This window comes from Phascolarctos cinereus, unplaced genomic scaffold (assembly GCF_003287225.1).
Source record: "Phascolarctos cinereus isolate Bilbo 61053 unplaced genomic scaffold, phaCin_HiC Scaffold_3;HRSCAF=262, whole genome shotgun sequence".
Lineage (NCBI taxonomy): Eukaryota > Metazoa > Chordata > Mammalia > Diprotodontia > Phascolarctidae > Phascolarctos > Phascolarctos cinereus.
The window spans coordinates 15854406-15872801 of record NW_027555736.1 but is presented as its reverse complement, the minus strand read 5'-3'; the positions used below and the strand labels follow the sequence as shown (position 1 = coordinate 15872801).

General features: G+C 38.2%; 1 protein-coding gene across 2 annotated transcripts in view; it reads left to right on the top strand.

Moving 5' to 3' along the window:
- PCDH15 (protocadherin related 15) overlaps positions 1-18396 on the top strand; it is a 1495046-nt gene that overhangs the window by 1092239 nt on the left and 384411 nt on the right. For both annotated transcript variants that reach the window (XM_020978669.2, XM_078150714.1), the window contains one exon: positions 13247-13379. In XM_020978669.2, coding sequence (XP_020834328.1) covers positions 13247-13379 — 133 coding nt within the window. The remainder of the gene's footprint in view (positions 1-13246; positions 13380-18396) is intronic.

Below are 18396 nucleotides of genomic sequence, written 5' to 3'. Positions count from 1 at the left end.
CACTAGAAAAGGCCAGGCAGTAGAGAGGTTTCAAAAATAAGTGAGCAAGAGGAAATCCCTAATGCACTAATTTAAAATTATGAGATATGAAGACTCCAGTATAAAATTGCAGGACAGAATCTTTCTGAAATAACCCTAGAGAGGAGAATTGCCACAAAAACTCCAACGCTGAATGGAAAGCTTCATAAAAAAGGAAGGAAGACATAAGGAGTGGAATAGATGGCCTAGAAAAAGTGACAGGAAGCCTTGAAAGCAATGGATTGCTTGAAGAAACATGGAAGAAGAAGAATAACTCAAAAATCCAATTGTACAATAAGATATTATTGAAAAATAGAGACAAAAGTTAAAAAATAAAACAAATAAGATATTTGCTATCAAAAACATCTCACCTAGAAAGCAGGGAATGGAGAGACAATTCAAATATAAGAATGTTGGCAGAAGAACATGATAAAAACCAAATAAGAATACCTTTTTCAAGAAACCATCATAGAAAATTGCCCAGAAGTATTAGAATTGGAGGGAAAAGTATAGATTAATACCATATATGTCAAGAATTGAGAATAACCCTTGATATATGTTAGCCAGGAATGTGATTTTCCAGATCCTAATTCCTCAGGTCAAAGATAAAATATTCTGGGAGGCCAGGAGAATGTTAATACTATGTGGACCTCAATTTCATCCTTTCTGTTAGGTGCAGATTGGAATAGACAACCTCTTCTGCATCTATTATATATTGATGATCCTATGAATCCATGTAACTTCAGTCAGAATTAGGTCAGCTTCTGTGTAGACTATGATGAAAAATAACATATTAGCACATTAGATATCAGAAAGTAAAGAAGATGATTTTTAAGCAAGAATGCATTATTTTTTTAAAGTTGAATATAATTCTAGCTAGGAAATAAAAATAGTTATTTAACACAACTGATATCTTTCAAATTATCCTGTTGAGAAAAGCACAAATGGGTCGAGGCTGTGAAGGACAAATACAAAGGACAAAAGAAATATAAAATCAATTAAAAAGTCCGAATAAGGAGAAAGGGGAAAAGACCACCCTTCAGAAACTCATAGTGGTCAATGTGGGAAGAAAAGAAAATAGGAGGGAACTCATGGGGAATCAAGGTTTAAGTTAGAAGATAATCAATGGAGAACCTGTGTTCTATATTGTTGTCTTTGGGTTGTTAAGAGAATTCCAGGAAAACCAGTGACATATTAGATGAACTTCCTGTTATGAATGCAGGAGGAGATATAGAGTTAAATAGGATAGAAGGGCCTGGAAAAAGCTGTTATCTTCATTACTTGAAGGAATACCCTTGTTGATGAAAATGTTAGAGTATGTATTACTTTCCAAACTATATGTTAATATCATCTTAAATTAGAATGGTTGTGATTCCTAGATTGTAATCATTTTAATGGTGATTAATAATAACAATAGCTTATACTAATAATAGTATTTTGAAATTGTAAAATGTGTTATGACTTTTTAAATCATTTTAATGCCTATTAGTCTATCGTAAATGTGAGTTAGTTCCTTTCAACACTTTTACAGAGACTAAAGGGTTATATGGTTAACCAATATTACTCAAGATAGCATTTATTCGATGGCTAGGTGGCTCAGAGCTCTGGACTTGGAGTCAGAAGACCTGAGTTCAAGTTTACCCTTAGACCCTTAATATCTGTGGTGTACTGAGCAACTCATTTTATCTCTAGCTTAGTTTTTTGTTTGTTTGTTTTTGTTTTGTTTTGGTTTGGTTTTTATCTGTAACAGGCGAATGATAATATCACCAACCTGCTAGGATTGTTATTGTGAGAATCAAATGAGATAATGATGCCTATAAAGCCCATTGCAAGCCTTAAGATGTGATATAAGTGATAGTCTGTGATGATGAAGATGATGATTCCTTGTAGTTATTTATTGATGCACTGGTGGGTAAGATAATATGCTCGGTATTCTCACCATCTACATGTATTATTTCATTGCAAGCACCTTGTAATAGTGGTAGCCATTAGGAAAACAAAGAAGTACTTGCCTAGGAATAACTATCTCAGTTGAGAAGTCCTCTTCCCCAGGAATCATTGGATCACATGAAGAGTAAGAAGTAGAGATATAGCTAGAAATTGCTTGTTTTTTCATCAGGGAGGGAGATATTGAGAAGACCCAACTCCATTCACACCAAACTCTTTGGAGATTGTTGCCACAATAGAGGGGTGGTGACAAAGGATGAGGCTGGGGCATGTTAGGGTCCTGGGTCTTCTGGGAAGAACTCGGCAATACAGATGCTTGTTGATGAAGTGCACTAGAAGAGTTCAAATGGTCTCCTGCTACCCAAGTAAAATGACCCACAAAAGTAATGCATAGCTCATATTCTCATTCTTTTCCCTCTCTGCATTGACATATCCTGGATATAGTTGCTATGAGAGAGGGAGTTGCCTACCCACCTCCCTCTTCCCCCAAGGTTTTAGACCCCATTCCTTCCCCTGGGTCCTACATTTTCATTCAAATCCCCATCACCACCACCGCCATTACAGCTTGTGAAAGAATATGAATCTCAAGGGCTAGGTACCATGGTCTGCAGATGAGCAAAGGTCAAAAGTGGATCCTTTCCAAAATTCTCTGCCCTGAATGTTGGCATGTGAAGCAATGCTTTTGTTGTCCTACCCTTGTCATTACTGTGATCCGAACAATGGTCTTTTTAATAATCATGTATTTTTTCACCCTGTCCTTCACCCCTGAATTGGTTTACTCTGTTTCATTACTTCTTTTAAAAACAGTGGCTAGTCTCTGAAGAATCCCACTATCTAATATTCACTTTCAGTATGTGTTATCTGCTGAACATAAAGCCACCATTCTATTGCCTGTGATCATATGAAAATGAACATAAGATTATAACATTTATTATTTCATATTTGGGGTCACATAGACTAATACAATAGCATTGCAGATTGGATTACATAGAAATAGATCTTTGCAAAGAAAGTCTTCTGAAAACTGCCTTTGGAAGGCTAATCATTGTGAGACTTAACTCCTTCATAGGGACTGAAAAGCACTGAAATAAATGTGTATATTGCATTCCCAGTACCAAGCAGAGGGGTCCCAGCACAGAATAGATATGTAATAAATGTTTTTTGATTGACTGATTGAGTGATGTTACATTCATTTCAGAGGAAAGGCTTGGATCTTGACCTTCCTGACTAACCCATTGTTTCAACCCTGAAAATAATTTTGTGTTCATATTGATTCTGTCTTGCCTATATATGACTGTATATTGAATACAGTTCCTCAAATGCAAGGGTTGTCTCATGTTTTTATCTTTTTTTGTGAATACTTTATTAATTTATTTTTAGTTTTCAACAATCACTTCCATTATGCTTTTGAGTTTTAAATTTTTCACCCCCTTCCCCCCCTCCTCCCCAAGATGGTGTGCAATCTGATATAGGCTCTACATATACATTCCTATTAAACATATTTTCACATTAGTCATCCGTAAGGAAGAATTAGAACCATAGGAGGAACTGCAAGAAAGAAGAAACAAAACAAAACAGAAGAAAAAAAAAGCAAATTGTATGCTTCAATCTGCATTCAAACTCCATAGCTCTTTCTCTGGATGTGGATAGCATTGTCTGTCATGAGACTTTTGGATATGTCTTAGATCCTTGCATTGCTGAGATGGGCTAAGTCTATCAATATTGGTCATCACACAACATGACTATTATTGTGTGCAACGTTCTCCTGTTTCTGTTCACTTCATTCAGCATCAGGCCATACAAGTCTTTCCAGGTTTTTCTGAAGTCCACCTGCTCATCATTTCTTATAGCACAATAATATTCCATTACATTCATATACCACAAATTGTTCAGCCATTCCCCAATTGATGGGCAGTCTCTCAATTTCCAATTCTTTGCCACCACAGAAAGAGCTGCTATAAATGTTTTTTTTTGGTACATGTGGGTCCTTTTCCCATTTTTATGATCTATTTTGGCTACAGACCTAGAAGTGCTATTTTTCTTTTGTATCCCAGCAATTCCATTCTGCCCAGAACCTAGTAAGGTGCTTATCGCATACTTGGTCACATATTGATCAGTTTTGAAGCTAGCTTAAATGAGAATTATCAACTAATTAAATAAGGGGGAGGGAGAATTAAGAGGCAATATCCTATGGGGGAATCAGGAAAATTACCAGCAAGACAAGTTTGCAGCTTACATCACTCATCTCCTGAGTGGGAAGAAAACATGTGGAAGGGAAGGTCCAGTTACAAACCAGTGGGTTTTGTCTGTCTATGAGCATGAAAGGGTGGTAGGACATTTAATCTCATTCGATAACTTTTATGTGATTGAAGACATTTCTCTGTCTAACCAGTTGGCATCTATTTTGTTCCCATGCCTACACTTTCTGATTATACATTTCCCACCTCTTCCCTCTGTTCATATTTCCCTTTTCTAGTATATAGAAGCTCCTGACAATGATGATGAGAGATCCTAGACCAAAGCCAAAGTAGTTTGGTTGTATGCTCTGAAAGGAAGAATCCTCTTCATAGAATCATGGATCTTAGAGAACTTCAAATGAGATCATGTGTAAGAAATATATTATAAAGTATGATAGAACTCATTATATTTCCCCTCAAACCCTCTCTTCATCTGAACTTTGCTATTACATTCAAGCACACCACTATCCTCCCAGTCACTCAGTCTCAAAACATAAGTGTCACTCTCAATTCTCTGTTAAACTGACTGCATACATCCAATTTGTGTCCAAATTTGTTATTTGTGGTATCACAACTTTCATCTACATCTTTTTTTCCCACTCTATGGACCCTACCTCTAGCCTAGGACAAATCTTCTCCCCTGGACTATTTCAGTAGCCTTCTGATTGGCCATCTTGCCTCTTTTGTCCCTCCTCCACCACTCCAGTCATTCCTTCATTCAGCTCCTAAAGCAGGTTTCCTAAAGCACAGCCCTGACCATGTAATCACCACCTCTACACAATAAGCTCTAGGGGCTCCCTATTATCTCCAAGATCAAATATAAACTTCTTTATTTTTAATTTAAAGCCCTTCACAACCGGGCCTCCTCCTAACTTCCTAGTTTTTTGTACTACATGGACTATTTGTGCCCTGACCTATGGTAAAGCCTTCTATGATTCTTCCCCCTGAAACTGAAGGTATGAAAGGTATGATTATCCCCATTTTAGAGGAAAGGAAATTGAGATCAATGAGGTCAAGTAATTTGCCTGGAGTCACTTTTAGAGTAAGTGTACAAATTTCCATTCAAAATCACAGAATTGAAGAGTAGACAGGAACTTCAATAGTGAACTACTGTTGTTGAGGACTTTCACTCATGTCTGACTCTTTCTGACTCCATTTGGGGTTTTCTTTGCAAAGACAGTGGAGTGGTTTGCCATTTCCTTCTCCAGATCATTTGACAGATGAGGAGCTGAGACAAATACGGTTGAGTGACTTGCCCAAGGTCAAACAGGTAGTAAGTGTCTGAGGCCAGATTTGAACTCAGGAAGATGAATCTTCCACAATCCAGGCCCAGCCCTCTAGTCACTATGGTGCCACCAAGCTGCCATCTAGTATAATCTGTATGTGGAAAAAATCGTCAGCATAACATATCTGAAAATTGGTTATCCAAGCTTTCCTGAAGAACTCCAAGGAAGAGGCACTCCTCACGTTCAGAAGCCATTTGGGAGCAGCTCAATGTGAACTCCAAGCCCAGCTGTCTGATATATCGTGTTCTTGGATTGTCTATTCTTGGCAATAAAAAAAAATAACCCCAAAAACAATCCTTTGGCTTCTGTATTTGAGAACCTGAAATAGCACATTTGTATTGGTGTCTACCACTGCCCATGTTTCCTCTATCCTGAGGAAGAAAAAAAAATCTTTAGTTGATCCTTTCATCTCCACTATCAACCCATATGTCTTCTGCCTTCTGTGGCTATGCTTCTTGAAAAACGCATCTACAATAGGTACCTCCACTTTCCCTCTTCTCACTTTCTTCTTAGCCCCTCACAATCTGGCTTCTGACTTCATCATTTCACCAAACTTGCTCTCTCCAAAGTTATCAATGATCTCTTAGTTGCCAAATCCAATGGCCTTTTTTCAATCTTCTTTCTCTTTGAGCTCTCAGCAGCCTTTGCAGGTGCTGATCATTCTTTCCTCCTTGATAATCACTTATCTCCTCAGTCTCCTTTACTGGATTCTTATCCTGGTCATATCTAGTAACCATAAGTGTCCCTCAGTTTTATATCTTGGCCATCTTCTCTTTTCCTTCTATACTACTTCACTTGGTGATCTCATCAGCTCCTGTGGATCTAATTACCCTCTCTATGCTGATCATTAAATCTCCCACCCCCCATCAACATGTCCAAAAGTGAACTGATTATCTTTCCCTTAACCACCAACCACCACCTGCCCCTGCACCTCTACCTTCCGTATTCCTATAGAGGGCAACACCATCTTCCTGGTCCCTCGGTCCTGCACTCTAGGAGTCATCCTGGATTTCTCACCATCTTTCACTCCTCCTATCCAAGCTGTTACCAAGGCCTGGCAATTTCACTTTCATAACATCTCTTGAATATGCCCCCTTCTCTCCTCTGACACTGCCCTCATCACCTCATACCTGGACTATTACGATATTCTGCTGGTGAGGCTGCCTGACTGAAGTGTCTACCCACTTTGATCCACTTTCCATTCAGCCACAATGATTTTTTTCTGAAGAAGAGCTTTGACCATTTCACTCCACCCCCAACTCAATAAACTTCAGTTGCTGTCTATCACAGTCAAGATCAAATACAAAATCCTCTGTTCAAAGTACTTCATAACCTTGTTCCCTCCTACCTTTCCAATCTTATTACACCTTGCTCCCTATCATATATTCTTTGTATATCTATGTGAGAGAGAGAAAGAGCATTTCTTTTAAGTCTCAATTAAAATTCTATCTTTTATAGGAAGTCTTTTTCCAATCCCTCTTAATTCTAGTTCATTCCTTCTGTTAAGTATTTAGTTTTTATACTTTATATAGCTTTTTTGTACACATTGCTTGCTTATTGTATTCCCCATTATTGTGATTTCCTCTAAGGAAGGAATGTTTTGCCTCTTTAAAAAAAAAAAGAACTTTCTATGGTAAATGTGGGGGAAAAAACTACTTAAAATTGTTCTAGCCATCTTTAATCATAAAATGATAAAAATGAAAAGTAGTACATTAAAATATGTTTGAGCTAATTGTATGAGGTTATAACATATATATTTTAAGGGATTCAATTATGAAATTTAGCTGGTAAGCATATTGAGCCAAGTGGAAAGATGTAATTGATTGTTGAAAGTTGCTATGGTGTAAAAAATGTGATTAAAAACATTCTCAGCATCTAATGGTATGAGGCACAACTACAAGTTGAAACAAAGATCAAAGGCTTTTGAGCATTTGATGTGTCACTTTCTACATGTATTTGTTTCAACTCCACTTTGTTTTTATCATGAGCATGGTACTATGCTTTCATTTGGATACAAACTTCAAGCAAATTCTTAATTTTCAAAATCAGTACCTCCTCCCTCTGTAGAAAACATCAAATCCCTTTTGCAATTAAGAGAGAAAATGTAATGCTCTGGAGTCTTGATAAATTTTCTCCCTGGCTTTGTATGTTTTACCTTCTATGGAGGTTCTCAGGGGAACTGTGACCTTTGGAACCTATCTGCTAAAACCCAAATAGAAAGAAGAAGAAGAACTTGTCTCATTCTTTTCAAGACTACTCCAAGACTTCCTCTGCCTTGTCCAGCTCTTCAATCTAAAGCTCCACTCCAGGCCTGGACATTCAGCCCTGAGTACTCTCTCTGATTAAATGACTCTTAACAGAATCTCCATTTAAGAAAGATATGGAGGTGGAGGGGAGCCAAAATGGTGGAGAAAAGGCAGAGACTTGCCTAAGCTCTCTCTAAAACCCCTCAAGATACCATTAAATAATGTCATAAAACAATTCCTGGGGCAGAAGACCCCATAAAGGGATGGGATGAAATAATTTTCTAGCCAAAGACAGCTTAGAAATTTAGTAGCAAAAGGTCTCTTGCACCTGGATGAGAGTGGGGCACAGTCCGACGCAGGCTGTGCCAGTGTAGAACCAGCCCCAACTAACCAGGCCTTGGGAGCAACTGAATCAGCAGCAGCAATGGCAGCTGCTTCCAGACCTCTCAGCCCACAGACAGTAAGGGGGTTGAAAAATTGGTCAGAAGGAGATTACAGGTTGCTAGAACTGAAGCAGGAATCTGTTGCTTTGCCCATGCTCAGATCTGGGTGGTAGTCCCAGGGTGAGGAGGAGAATGAGGACACCAGAGTTTGTGTCCACAGTGGATCAGGGACCCTCATCACAGTTCCAGGGCAGAAAAGAGTGTTTGTGGTTGCTCACAGACCAGGCACAGAGTAGAAGACTAAAAAAGCACACTTCTTAGAACATACTGCCTTGGAAGAAGTGAAAAGTTACAAGAAAAATATGAATTGCGCCCAGGTCATGGAAGAGCTCAAAAAGTATTTTGAGAATCAAGTAAGAGAGGTAGAAGAAAAAGCAGGAAGAGAAACAAGAGTGATACAAGAAAATCATGAAAATATGTCAACAGCTTGCAAAAGGACACACATACACATACATACATACATACATACACACACAAAATACTAAAGAGAATAATATCTTAAAAACAAACTAAGCCAAATGGTAAAATAGGTGCAAAAGTTCACAGAAGAAAATAATTCCTAAAAAATTAGAATTGAGCAAATGGAAGCTAAAGCATTTATGGGAAATCAAGAAATAATAAAATGAAACTAAAAGAATGAAAAAAAAAACACTGTGAAATATCTCATTATGAAAAAAAAAAAAAGCAACTGACCTGGAAAATAGTTCCAAGGGAGATAATTAAAAAAAAAAAGGACTACTTGAAAGCCATGTTAAAAAAAAAAGAACTTAGTATCTTTCAAAAAATTATCAAGGAAAGCTACCCTGATATTCTAGAACCAGAAGGTAAAATAGAAATTTAATGAATTGACTGATCACCTCTTGAAAGAGACCCTAAAATGAAAATGCAAGATGTCAGAAAGAAGCAATTCAGGTATTGTGGAGTCATAGTTGGATAACACAAGATTTAGCAGCTTCTACATTAAAAGATTGGAGGGCTTGGAATATGATATTCTGGAGGGCAGAGACGCTATGATTATGACCAAGAATCACTTACGCAGCAAAACTGAGTCTAATCCTTCAGGGGAAAATGGATGTTTAAGGAAATAGAGGATTTTCAAGCATTCTTAAGGAAAAGACCAGAGCTGAATAGAAAATTTGATTTTCAAATAAAAGACTCAAGAGAAGCATAAAAAAGGTTCCAATGGAGAAATTTAAGGTGCTCTCTGTGTTACCCAAATTTTAGTAAGGACTGACCATGTTTCAACAACAAATGGAGAAAATTGTTGGAGACATTCAACTTGACATCAACTTGTTGAGAAAGCTAGAGAATATCATTATTTTTGGAGATACCTTGAAGGGATATGAGCAAAGACTAATGTAAATGTTTTACCACCTAGAAGACGCTGGTTTGAAGCTGTCAGTTGATAAAGTCTTATTTGCAAAGTTTCAAGCATTTGGGTCTCAGCATCTCCAGAAAGAGTGAATACTAATGCAGAGAAGATAGAAGTATGCATTAGCACTAAGAATCTTTGGAAGCTAAATATTACCTAGGATTTGCTGGTTGCTTTCGGACATTGTGAAGAATTTTCCACCATCTCTAAGTCATTTAATTATCTCATTCAAGAGTGTATATGGTTTAGAAGAGACAAAAAGTGGAATGCCAAGAAAGGGAAATCTGTCCCTACCATTTGGAACACCACTTGGAGGCCATTGGAATGAGAAGAGTGAAGAAACCTTTAAAGCCTTGGTCAACTGTCTCACACATGTACCAGTGATGACTGTTGTAGAACCAGGCAAATCCAAAAGCCATTACATTTTTGTTAGAGGACTTAATAATAGTAAAATCATTATCCCATACACAAAATTGAGTTCTTTGCTTTACCAGTGAAGCCCAAGACTATGTAGAGATCACTTTCGGAGTTTGAACTTGCAGTAATCCGTTGACTTACATTCTGACCAATATTAGATTGGATGTTGTCTGTAAGAGGTGGGGAAAAAGCACCAGCCAACTATGATTTCAGAGTTCATTACAGGTCAGGGAGGACATGTGAAAGTCAATGTTTTGTCCTATAAGTTCAATTGTTTCATAGGAAAAGGTGTTACTCAGATGGACTTAATTGGTTTTCTTCTTTTGATGTCATATGCATGGAAATGCTAATCAGCTAGAGGTCTGGTTCTGCCAATAGAAGAGATGAAGTACCAGGAAGAAAAATGAAGCAATATTAGTCAATACATGGTTTGTTGGACGTAGAAAGAGTGTTGTATTCTAGGGAAAAGTGATATTTTTTGAGGCTAGTAACCTACAGGCTTAGGGCATAATGACAGGCATGTAAACTAACCTTACCTATCTTCTCTTAAAAAACAAAGGGAGAAATGTGGGTTTTTTTCTTCTTCTTTTGGGAGGGGTATAGTAGGACAATATCCATAGTAGTATACACCATCTGATGATATTTATGTAACAGCAAAATTTTTCATTCATCTCTAAAGTGCTTTGCTGTGAAATGTACTTATATGCATTATACTGTTGATCTGATAACTATATTCAATTCTGTTATATGTGCATATTACTTAATACTTATATTATTGATTTTATTATATGCAATATTGTCATATATCTTTTGAAATGCACAGAAAAAAAGTATATCATATAACTATAAACCTACTTGATGCACATCAAAATACACTTATCATACTTAATATTTTCATATTAGCAACACGAAGTTAGCTATAATACATGATATGAACTGAAGTACATAAAAGTTCAGAAATGTGGATTAAAGAACAGCTGATGAAATGGGAAGTCTTGAAATTGTTCTGATCAAATTCTATCTTAAAAACAAAAACAAAACAAATCCTGCATTTAAGACATAAGTAGATGGAAGCAATGCTGTTTATCTCAAAACATTCATGATTTATCAAGCTTGTACAACAATATTATACTTTAATATATTTTTTTTTGTTTGAGAGTGATATTATAATGTAAATCAAACAATTCAGCACTTAAAAATAAGAAAGGCACCTAGGACAGCCATGTCTTATTCCCCTTCAGGCTGTCCTGAATACTTCCCCATGTGTCCCTTACCCACAAGTACCTTTTTTTCCCTGGGCCCTTTTTTAGCCCCCTTTTATGTGTTGCTTTCCCCTGTCAGAATGTAAGCTTCTTGAGGGAAGGAACTTTTTTCACCTTTTTTCAACAGTACTTAGCATAGTACCTGGCATATGGTAAGCTCTTAATAAAAGTTTCTTGACTGATTAATGGGGAAAGATATTTCTGCCTTATATCAGAAAAGTAACAAGTGTCAAAGTGACAAAGTGACAAAGAGAATGGGCTGGTGAGGTGTCTAGAGAGAATATAGTACCCCAGCAGGAGGGATATCGGACAAATATCACAGAGGGTGGACTGAAATTTGCAACACTGGATGGACTAGTCATCTTGCTAAGACCATAGTTCTATAGACATATTAGAGAACCGGTAGAATACACACACACACACACACACACACACACACACACACACACACACACACGCATCATATCATATCATATCATGTCACATTACATCACATCACATATATTCAGCACTTAGAGCTTAGGCAATCATTTTCTGTTACTCATCAAATGGAATTATTTATTTCTCACTAGGTTACAGTTAAAGGAAGGGCAGTGTTTCATAGTGGGTAGTGTGCTGGCCTTGGAGACAGGAAGAGCTGAGTTCAAATTCTACTTTCAGCATTTACTAGCTCTGAGACTATGTGTGAATATCTTAACCTCTCTTAGCCTCAATTTCTGAATTTGTAAACTAGATATTCATAATACTTGATTGCTTTAGCCACACCAGGTGGTTGAGAAGCTCCAGTGAAATCATATAGGTAGAGTGTTTTGCAGATGTTTAAGTGTTAAATTAAGGCATTGATTGAAAAACTCCAAATCTTTTAGTAAACTAAATAATGCATGAGATAACAACTCATGAGAGGCTTTTCTGTGCTTGGATTCAGGAAGCCATGGGTTTAAGTCCATGCCTGATACATCACTGGCTTTTGGGATCTTGGGCAAGGCCCTTCACCTCTCTGTGACTCAAGCATGTCTCTAAGGCTATAGTTGTAGGGAATTTTAAGGGCAAAGTAGAGGTAGAAACTCAGCTAAACTATCCTAATATTCACTTCCAAACAACTTTAAAAAACAATAATAACAACCTTAAATTAAATTCTGGGTGGAAGAGCCAACAAAAGTTCTGAGTGAGATCATTTCCCAATCCAAGATAACAGGGGTTTGGCTCAAAAGGTTTGTGATATGGGAGTGAGGATCATTCAGAGTGGGGTAGCATCATCAGCCTTGGGATTTGCAATTAGCTGCAACAGCAACAGCAGCAGCAGCTTTAGGGCTTCTTAGCCAATAGATGGTGAAGGAGTTGGACAAATGGTCAGAAAAAGATTTCAAGGAACACTTTACTACCACTGATTACAGGACCTTGTTGCATTGATGCTACACAGCTCTGGGTCCCAGTTTGAGGACAAAGAGAAACACTAGCACTTGTGGCCACAGAGGATGAGGAGCCTTGGTAACTATGCCAAGGTAAAAAGGAGCAAGAGTGCTTGTGGCTGCATAAGAGCAGGGGACCTGATCTCAGTTTTAGGGCCAAGAGGAATGCTAGCACTTGCAAATATAGGGGAACAAGTTCCCTTCCTGGGTAAAGAACAGAGCACAAGAGAGAAGAGCAGTGACCACACTTTTCCTTGGATCGTACAAACATGGAAGAACTGAAAACAGCAGCACAAAAAAACCTCAAGCTTGTGATGGTGCCCTCACTATTACAGGATCAGAGCCCAACTTTGACATGGAGTTAAAAGTCAAGATGTCAGAAAAATGAGCAAACAAGTACAACGAAATAGAATTGTTCATGAGTAGGCTGAACCAATATAATAAAATCAACAATTCTACTTAAGTTATTTTATTTATTCAAGGGAGTTGGATCAATAGCTACTGAAGTTCTTTCAGCTTGAGTTCCAACTACCCAATCGGCAAATTTTTTTTTTAACATGTTCCCAAATGTAATAGAGATTTTACCTCCCTTTTTCTCTCTCCCTGCAGGGATTCCATTTGCACTGTCTATATTGAAGTACTTCCTCCAAACAACCAGAGTCCTCCCCGATTCCCACAGCTGATGTACAGCCTTGAAGTCAGTGAAGCCATGAGAATTGGGGCAGTTTTGTTGAATCTCCAGGTATGAAGTTTGGTGTCCATGTAATAACTTGTCGCTCTTGAATGAAAGGCAATGGTTTCTGGTGCTTCATGGGTGGTGGGTAATCTGGTTGAAATGACCCAAAAGACCTGGCTTTGAATCCTCAAATCCCTTATTCTCTCTGTGCCTCAGTTTGTTTGTCTGTAGAATAAAATGTCTCTATTCAATGACTGCTGCAAATCTGTGATTCTATGATGTAAGGAACTGCTGTATGTCCACGGCTTTAAAAAATGTGACAGTGTGTGAACTTATATTGAATGGAAATTTAGCCCTGAGAAGAGAATCTGTAATCATGTGGGTGAAGTGTTTTGAAGTGATTTCTCTCTGCTGATTACGGCCACTGTCAAACTGCTCCAACTAGCAGGGGTCTGCTGTAGTCACTGCAGGAGAGAACACAGGGTTTGTAAAAACAAATATTTTGTATTACACAAGGACTGCTGTCCTTCATGTTTAAAGGTAGTACTTCTGTCAGTCATTTCTCAACTCGGGTTTCTTTGTATCCATGGTATTCATTTTAAGTGCATCATAAAATTTGTATAAAAGCTGGCTGACTAAGGAAACCTCCTATCCACTCCTGCCTCTGTTGTAGATGAGTCCTGGAATATTGAGCATATCTGTATCTCAAAGTTCTCCATCAATAAAATGAAGTTTGAATTACAGAATCTCTAAGTTCCTCCTAAATCTAACATTGCATCCCTTCATACTCTATGTTCTGTGATCTCCCAGCTCTGACTTTTTATGTTCAGTCTTCTAAGGGCCCTTCCAACTCTTCCCTTCTGTATGTTCTCTATTTTTCACCTCTACTATTATATTGTCCCTTAAAGTCCTTTCTTTCTTTGCTTCCTTCCTTTATTTCATTCAATTATTTCTTTTCTTCTCTTTCTTCCTTCCTCCCTCTTTCCCTCCTTTTTTCCTTTCTTTTCTCTTTCTCGCTTTCTCTTCTTCTCTTTTCCTTTCTCTTCCCTTCCCTTCCCTTCCCTTCCCTTCCCTTCCCTTCTCTTCCCTTCCCTTCCCTTCCCTCGCCTTCCCCTTCCCTTCCCTTCCCTTCCCTTCCCTTCCCTTCCCTTCCCTCGCATTCCCTTCCCTTCCCTTCCCTTCCCTTCCCTTCCCTTCCCTTCCCTTCCCTTCCCTTCCCTTCCCTTCCCTTCCCTTCCCTTCCCTTCCCTTCCCTTCCCTTCCCTTCCCTTCCCTTCCTTTCATTTCCTTCTCCCTATCTCAGCTGATCAGCAAATGCAGAGGTCAACCACAACACCTCAACCCCCAGAAAATAAAGATGAACACCTAAGATTTAACCCACTCTATTCATCTACTTGATATGGTTCTCTTCTCAGGCAGCCTCATAGCCCCACTCTCCTCAAGGATTTCTTATGTTAGTGCTGGACTTAGTTTGATATTTCATCAACTAAGCCCACTTCAGCTCAAAACTGTACAGTGTGCATCATCATGCCCAGCTTTGTTCAAGTTCTAAGCAATATTCTATGTTCTGAGAGTTCTTCCAGCTCTGACATTTTATATTCTAAGATCCCTTCCTGATTCTGAAATCTTTTATTCTAAGTCCCACTCCCCACAGCCATGACATTCTATTTTCTTTCATTTACGACTTCTTCAGACTCTCACATTCATTATTCTGATATTCTTTTTAAGTTCTAGCATTCCATTTTTTTAAGCTTCTTCTGGCATTCTATGTTCTAAGCACCATCTAACTATTAAGATCTAAGGTAGCTTCCTGTTCTGCTATGCTCTTAAGGGTCCTCCTAGCTCTGGCATTCTGTATTCTAAGTGACCTCCAAGTTCTTACATTAAGCCTTCTAAAATCCTGTCCAATTTTAACATTTGCCATTTCAGAGACCTTTGAGTTTTGTCATTCAGTGTTCAGAACATAGATACCTAGAGATGTCTCTGGATATAGAGGTACAGTTCTAGAGCAAGAGATCTGTAAGACCTATATCTTATCTCTGTGTCCAGCAATATCTCTGTGGGTATATATGTGCGTGTGTTTCTGTGTGTGAGTGTGTGTGTGTGTGTGTGTGTGTGTGTGTGTGTGTGTGTGTGTAGGGATTGCTGAAGACAGCAATAGATAAGAGAATGTATACCTAGATCTGTAGAGATTTGCATATAGGCATAGATATATAATTTATTTTTCCCCTTCCTTAACTGTCAAATATTAGGAATCTATAATCAAAGATTTTTTGAGCCTAAGCATTTACCTTCTTGTACCCAACTAGTTGATTGGTACCAAGTTTGGGCTTACTTCTTAATGAATACTGTAAATAAATAAATAAGGATACACATACATGCATACATATGAATGTATCCACACATCTATATCTATCTTTATATATAATAAACAAAAGGAGAATAAAAAGTCAATGGAGAAGACATACTGATATGTGCTATAAAGTCATTTGTTTCTTAAATGCCTTTCTAGCATTCTCCTTGCATGTGTGAGACAGTGAATTTAAGAGGGCAGGACCTGAACAAGTAGTTGTTTGATGGCTATTAACCCCAAAGTTAAGAGTGTTTCCAATTCCTAGGGAACTTTTTTTCAGACAAATCTCATGAGAAGCAAACTCATTCCAACCCCTATGAGGGCCTGTTTATGTAGCTCCAACATGTACAAAACTTCCATGACTTCCTGTTGTCTGTAGAAAGAAAGACAGACTCCTCTGCATGGATTTCAAAGTCTTGAACAGCCAGACTTACACCCCACTTAGCAGCCTGATTATCAGGAACCCCCAACAGCTCCCTAATCATGTCCTGTGCTCTCCCTACTCAATGCACTCACTCAACGGTATGAAATACTCACAGACTCCTAGGCTCACAGTGGTAGGTGTGAGAGGGACTTTAAAGTTCCATCTAGGCCAACATTTTATTTTACACATGAGGAAACAGAAACCCAAGAAGATTAAGTTACCTATCCAAGCTCACATGAGTGGTAAGGGACAGAATCAGGATTTGAACTCAGGTACTTTGTCACCAAACCAGGTACCCCTTGATTTTCACCACTGCCTTGATTTCCCTCTTTAGCCATGCCTACTGACTCTTTCTCATCCTTCAAGGCTCAGTGTAAGTGCCATTTCTTTCCTGAAGCCTTTCCTGATTATTTCATTTGAAAGTTATATTTCCCCCTTGAAATTTTTCTAAAATACTCCCCCAGGATCTGTTCTTTGGCTCATCACAATTTTCTTGTTTCTTATTTTATATCCCTCCACCTCCATTAGATGATAAGCTCCTTCAGAACAAGGGTTACATATGTATATCCCACTGCCTTGGGGATAATGGGACCTTAATAATTATTTGTCAAATTGAATTCAAAGAAGTTAACATAGCATGTTAATTAATGTCAAAATTAGTTGTATTTTGTAAAGTGCTTTATACATATTATTTAATTGAATAGTCAATCAGTTAGTGTTAATAAATACCTACAATGTCCTGAGCACTATGATAAATGCAACAGATACTAATATTAAAAAAGAAAGAGTCCTTGCCCTCAGTCTTTTTACAATCTATCTGGGGAAGATACCACACAAAGGGTAGGTGAAAGGTGGGGAAGGGGAAAAATAGCTAATGAGGCTCAGGTGGGAAATGAAGAGCTGGCTAGCCCTTTCCCCCTCCTTAAATTGAGGTTTTGTAGCTCATCCTCCTCCTTCCAATCAGAGGGCAGAGAGCACTGATGAGGTGTGAGTCCCAAGGCTGAATAAATCTTACAGAATGATTAAGTTTCTTGGGTGTGTGATTGAGTAATCCAAACTGTTAAACTTCATAACCACTGTATTAGGTAAGTGCTGTTATTGTTTGCATTTTATAGATGAGGCAACGGAGACTGTAGAGGTAAAAGTGACTTGCCCATATTCATACAGTAACTAGGCACTGAATTCAGAGTTAGAGGAGATGGGTTCAAATCTTACCTCTCCTGCTTCTGATATCCAGTGAATTCCTTCACCTCTTTGGCTTGCAGGGTCCTGTCTCTGAAAAAAAGAGAGTGTTGGATCAAATGACTCAAAGATCTCCTCTCACAATCCTATTGATTGAACAAAAAAAAATTATATATATATATATATGTGTGTGTGTGTGTGTGTGTGTGTGTGTGTGTGTGTGTGTGTGTGCGCATGTGTGTGTGGATGTGTATGTTTGTATATATGTATACATATATGAAAGCAACCTATAATCTAATATATACATAAATCTCATAATTCTTTCTTAAAATTTCCACAAGCCACAAGGTAATCCATTTTAAAGAGCGCAAAATTTGGAGGAAGGAAGGAACCGGGTCTGAATCTAGGCCAGTACACTTACAAACTCTGGGACCCTGGAGAAGTCATGAAATCATAGAATTGTAAGGTTGGAAGAAACCTCATTTGCCACTGAGTCCAACCTTTACCTGAACAATAATCCCCTTATGACGTACCAACCTGTATTTCAATACCTTTGGGAAGGGCTAACCCACTATTTCCTGACACATTCCATCCTAGTTTTGGACAGCCCTATGTTACTCCTCTGCCATCAAGTCTAAGATTGCCTCTCTGCTCTTCTCCATTATGTATCTCAGTTTCCTCTTTTGTAAAATGGACAAATCATTTCTTCCACTACATGCTTTTAAGCCTTGGGCTGAAAAAAAAAAGTACTTTGTTATCTTAAAACCAAATAAAAGTGAATTCAGAAAGCAGTAGGAAAACCTATAATAGTTGAATAATCCTAATGAAAGGCAGTGAGTTGGAAGAAAACTCTTTTCCCCAGGCATGCTGTCTATGGTGCTGAAGTTAAGAAAATAGTTAAGATGACACATCTATTGAACCTTTGTCCTTTTTGTGGAAGGAAGAGAAAGAGTGATGATTGGAGACAGCTGCTTCTATGAGGAACAGCCAGGAGAGCTTATCAAGTCATTTTTCGGAGGCCACCACGTACCCACTCTCATTCACGAGCCACTGAGATTGAATTTGAACCAGTGACCCCCAAGTCGAAAAGCTTCTATCAAAGTACTCATCCAGAGACCTTGGAT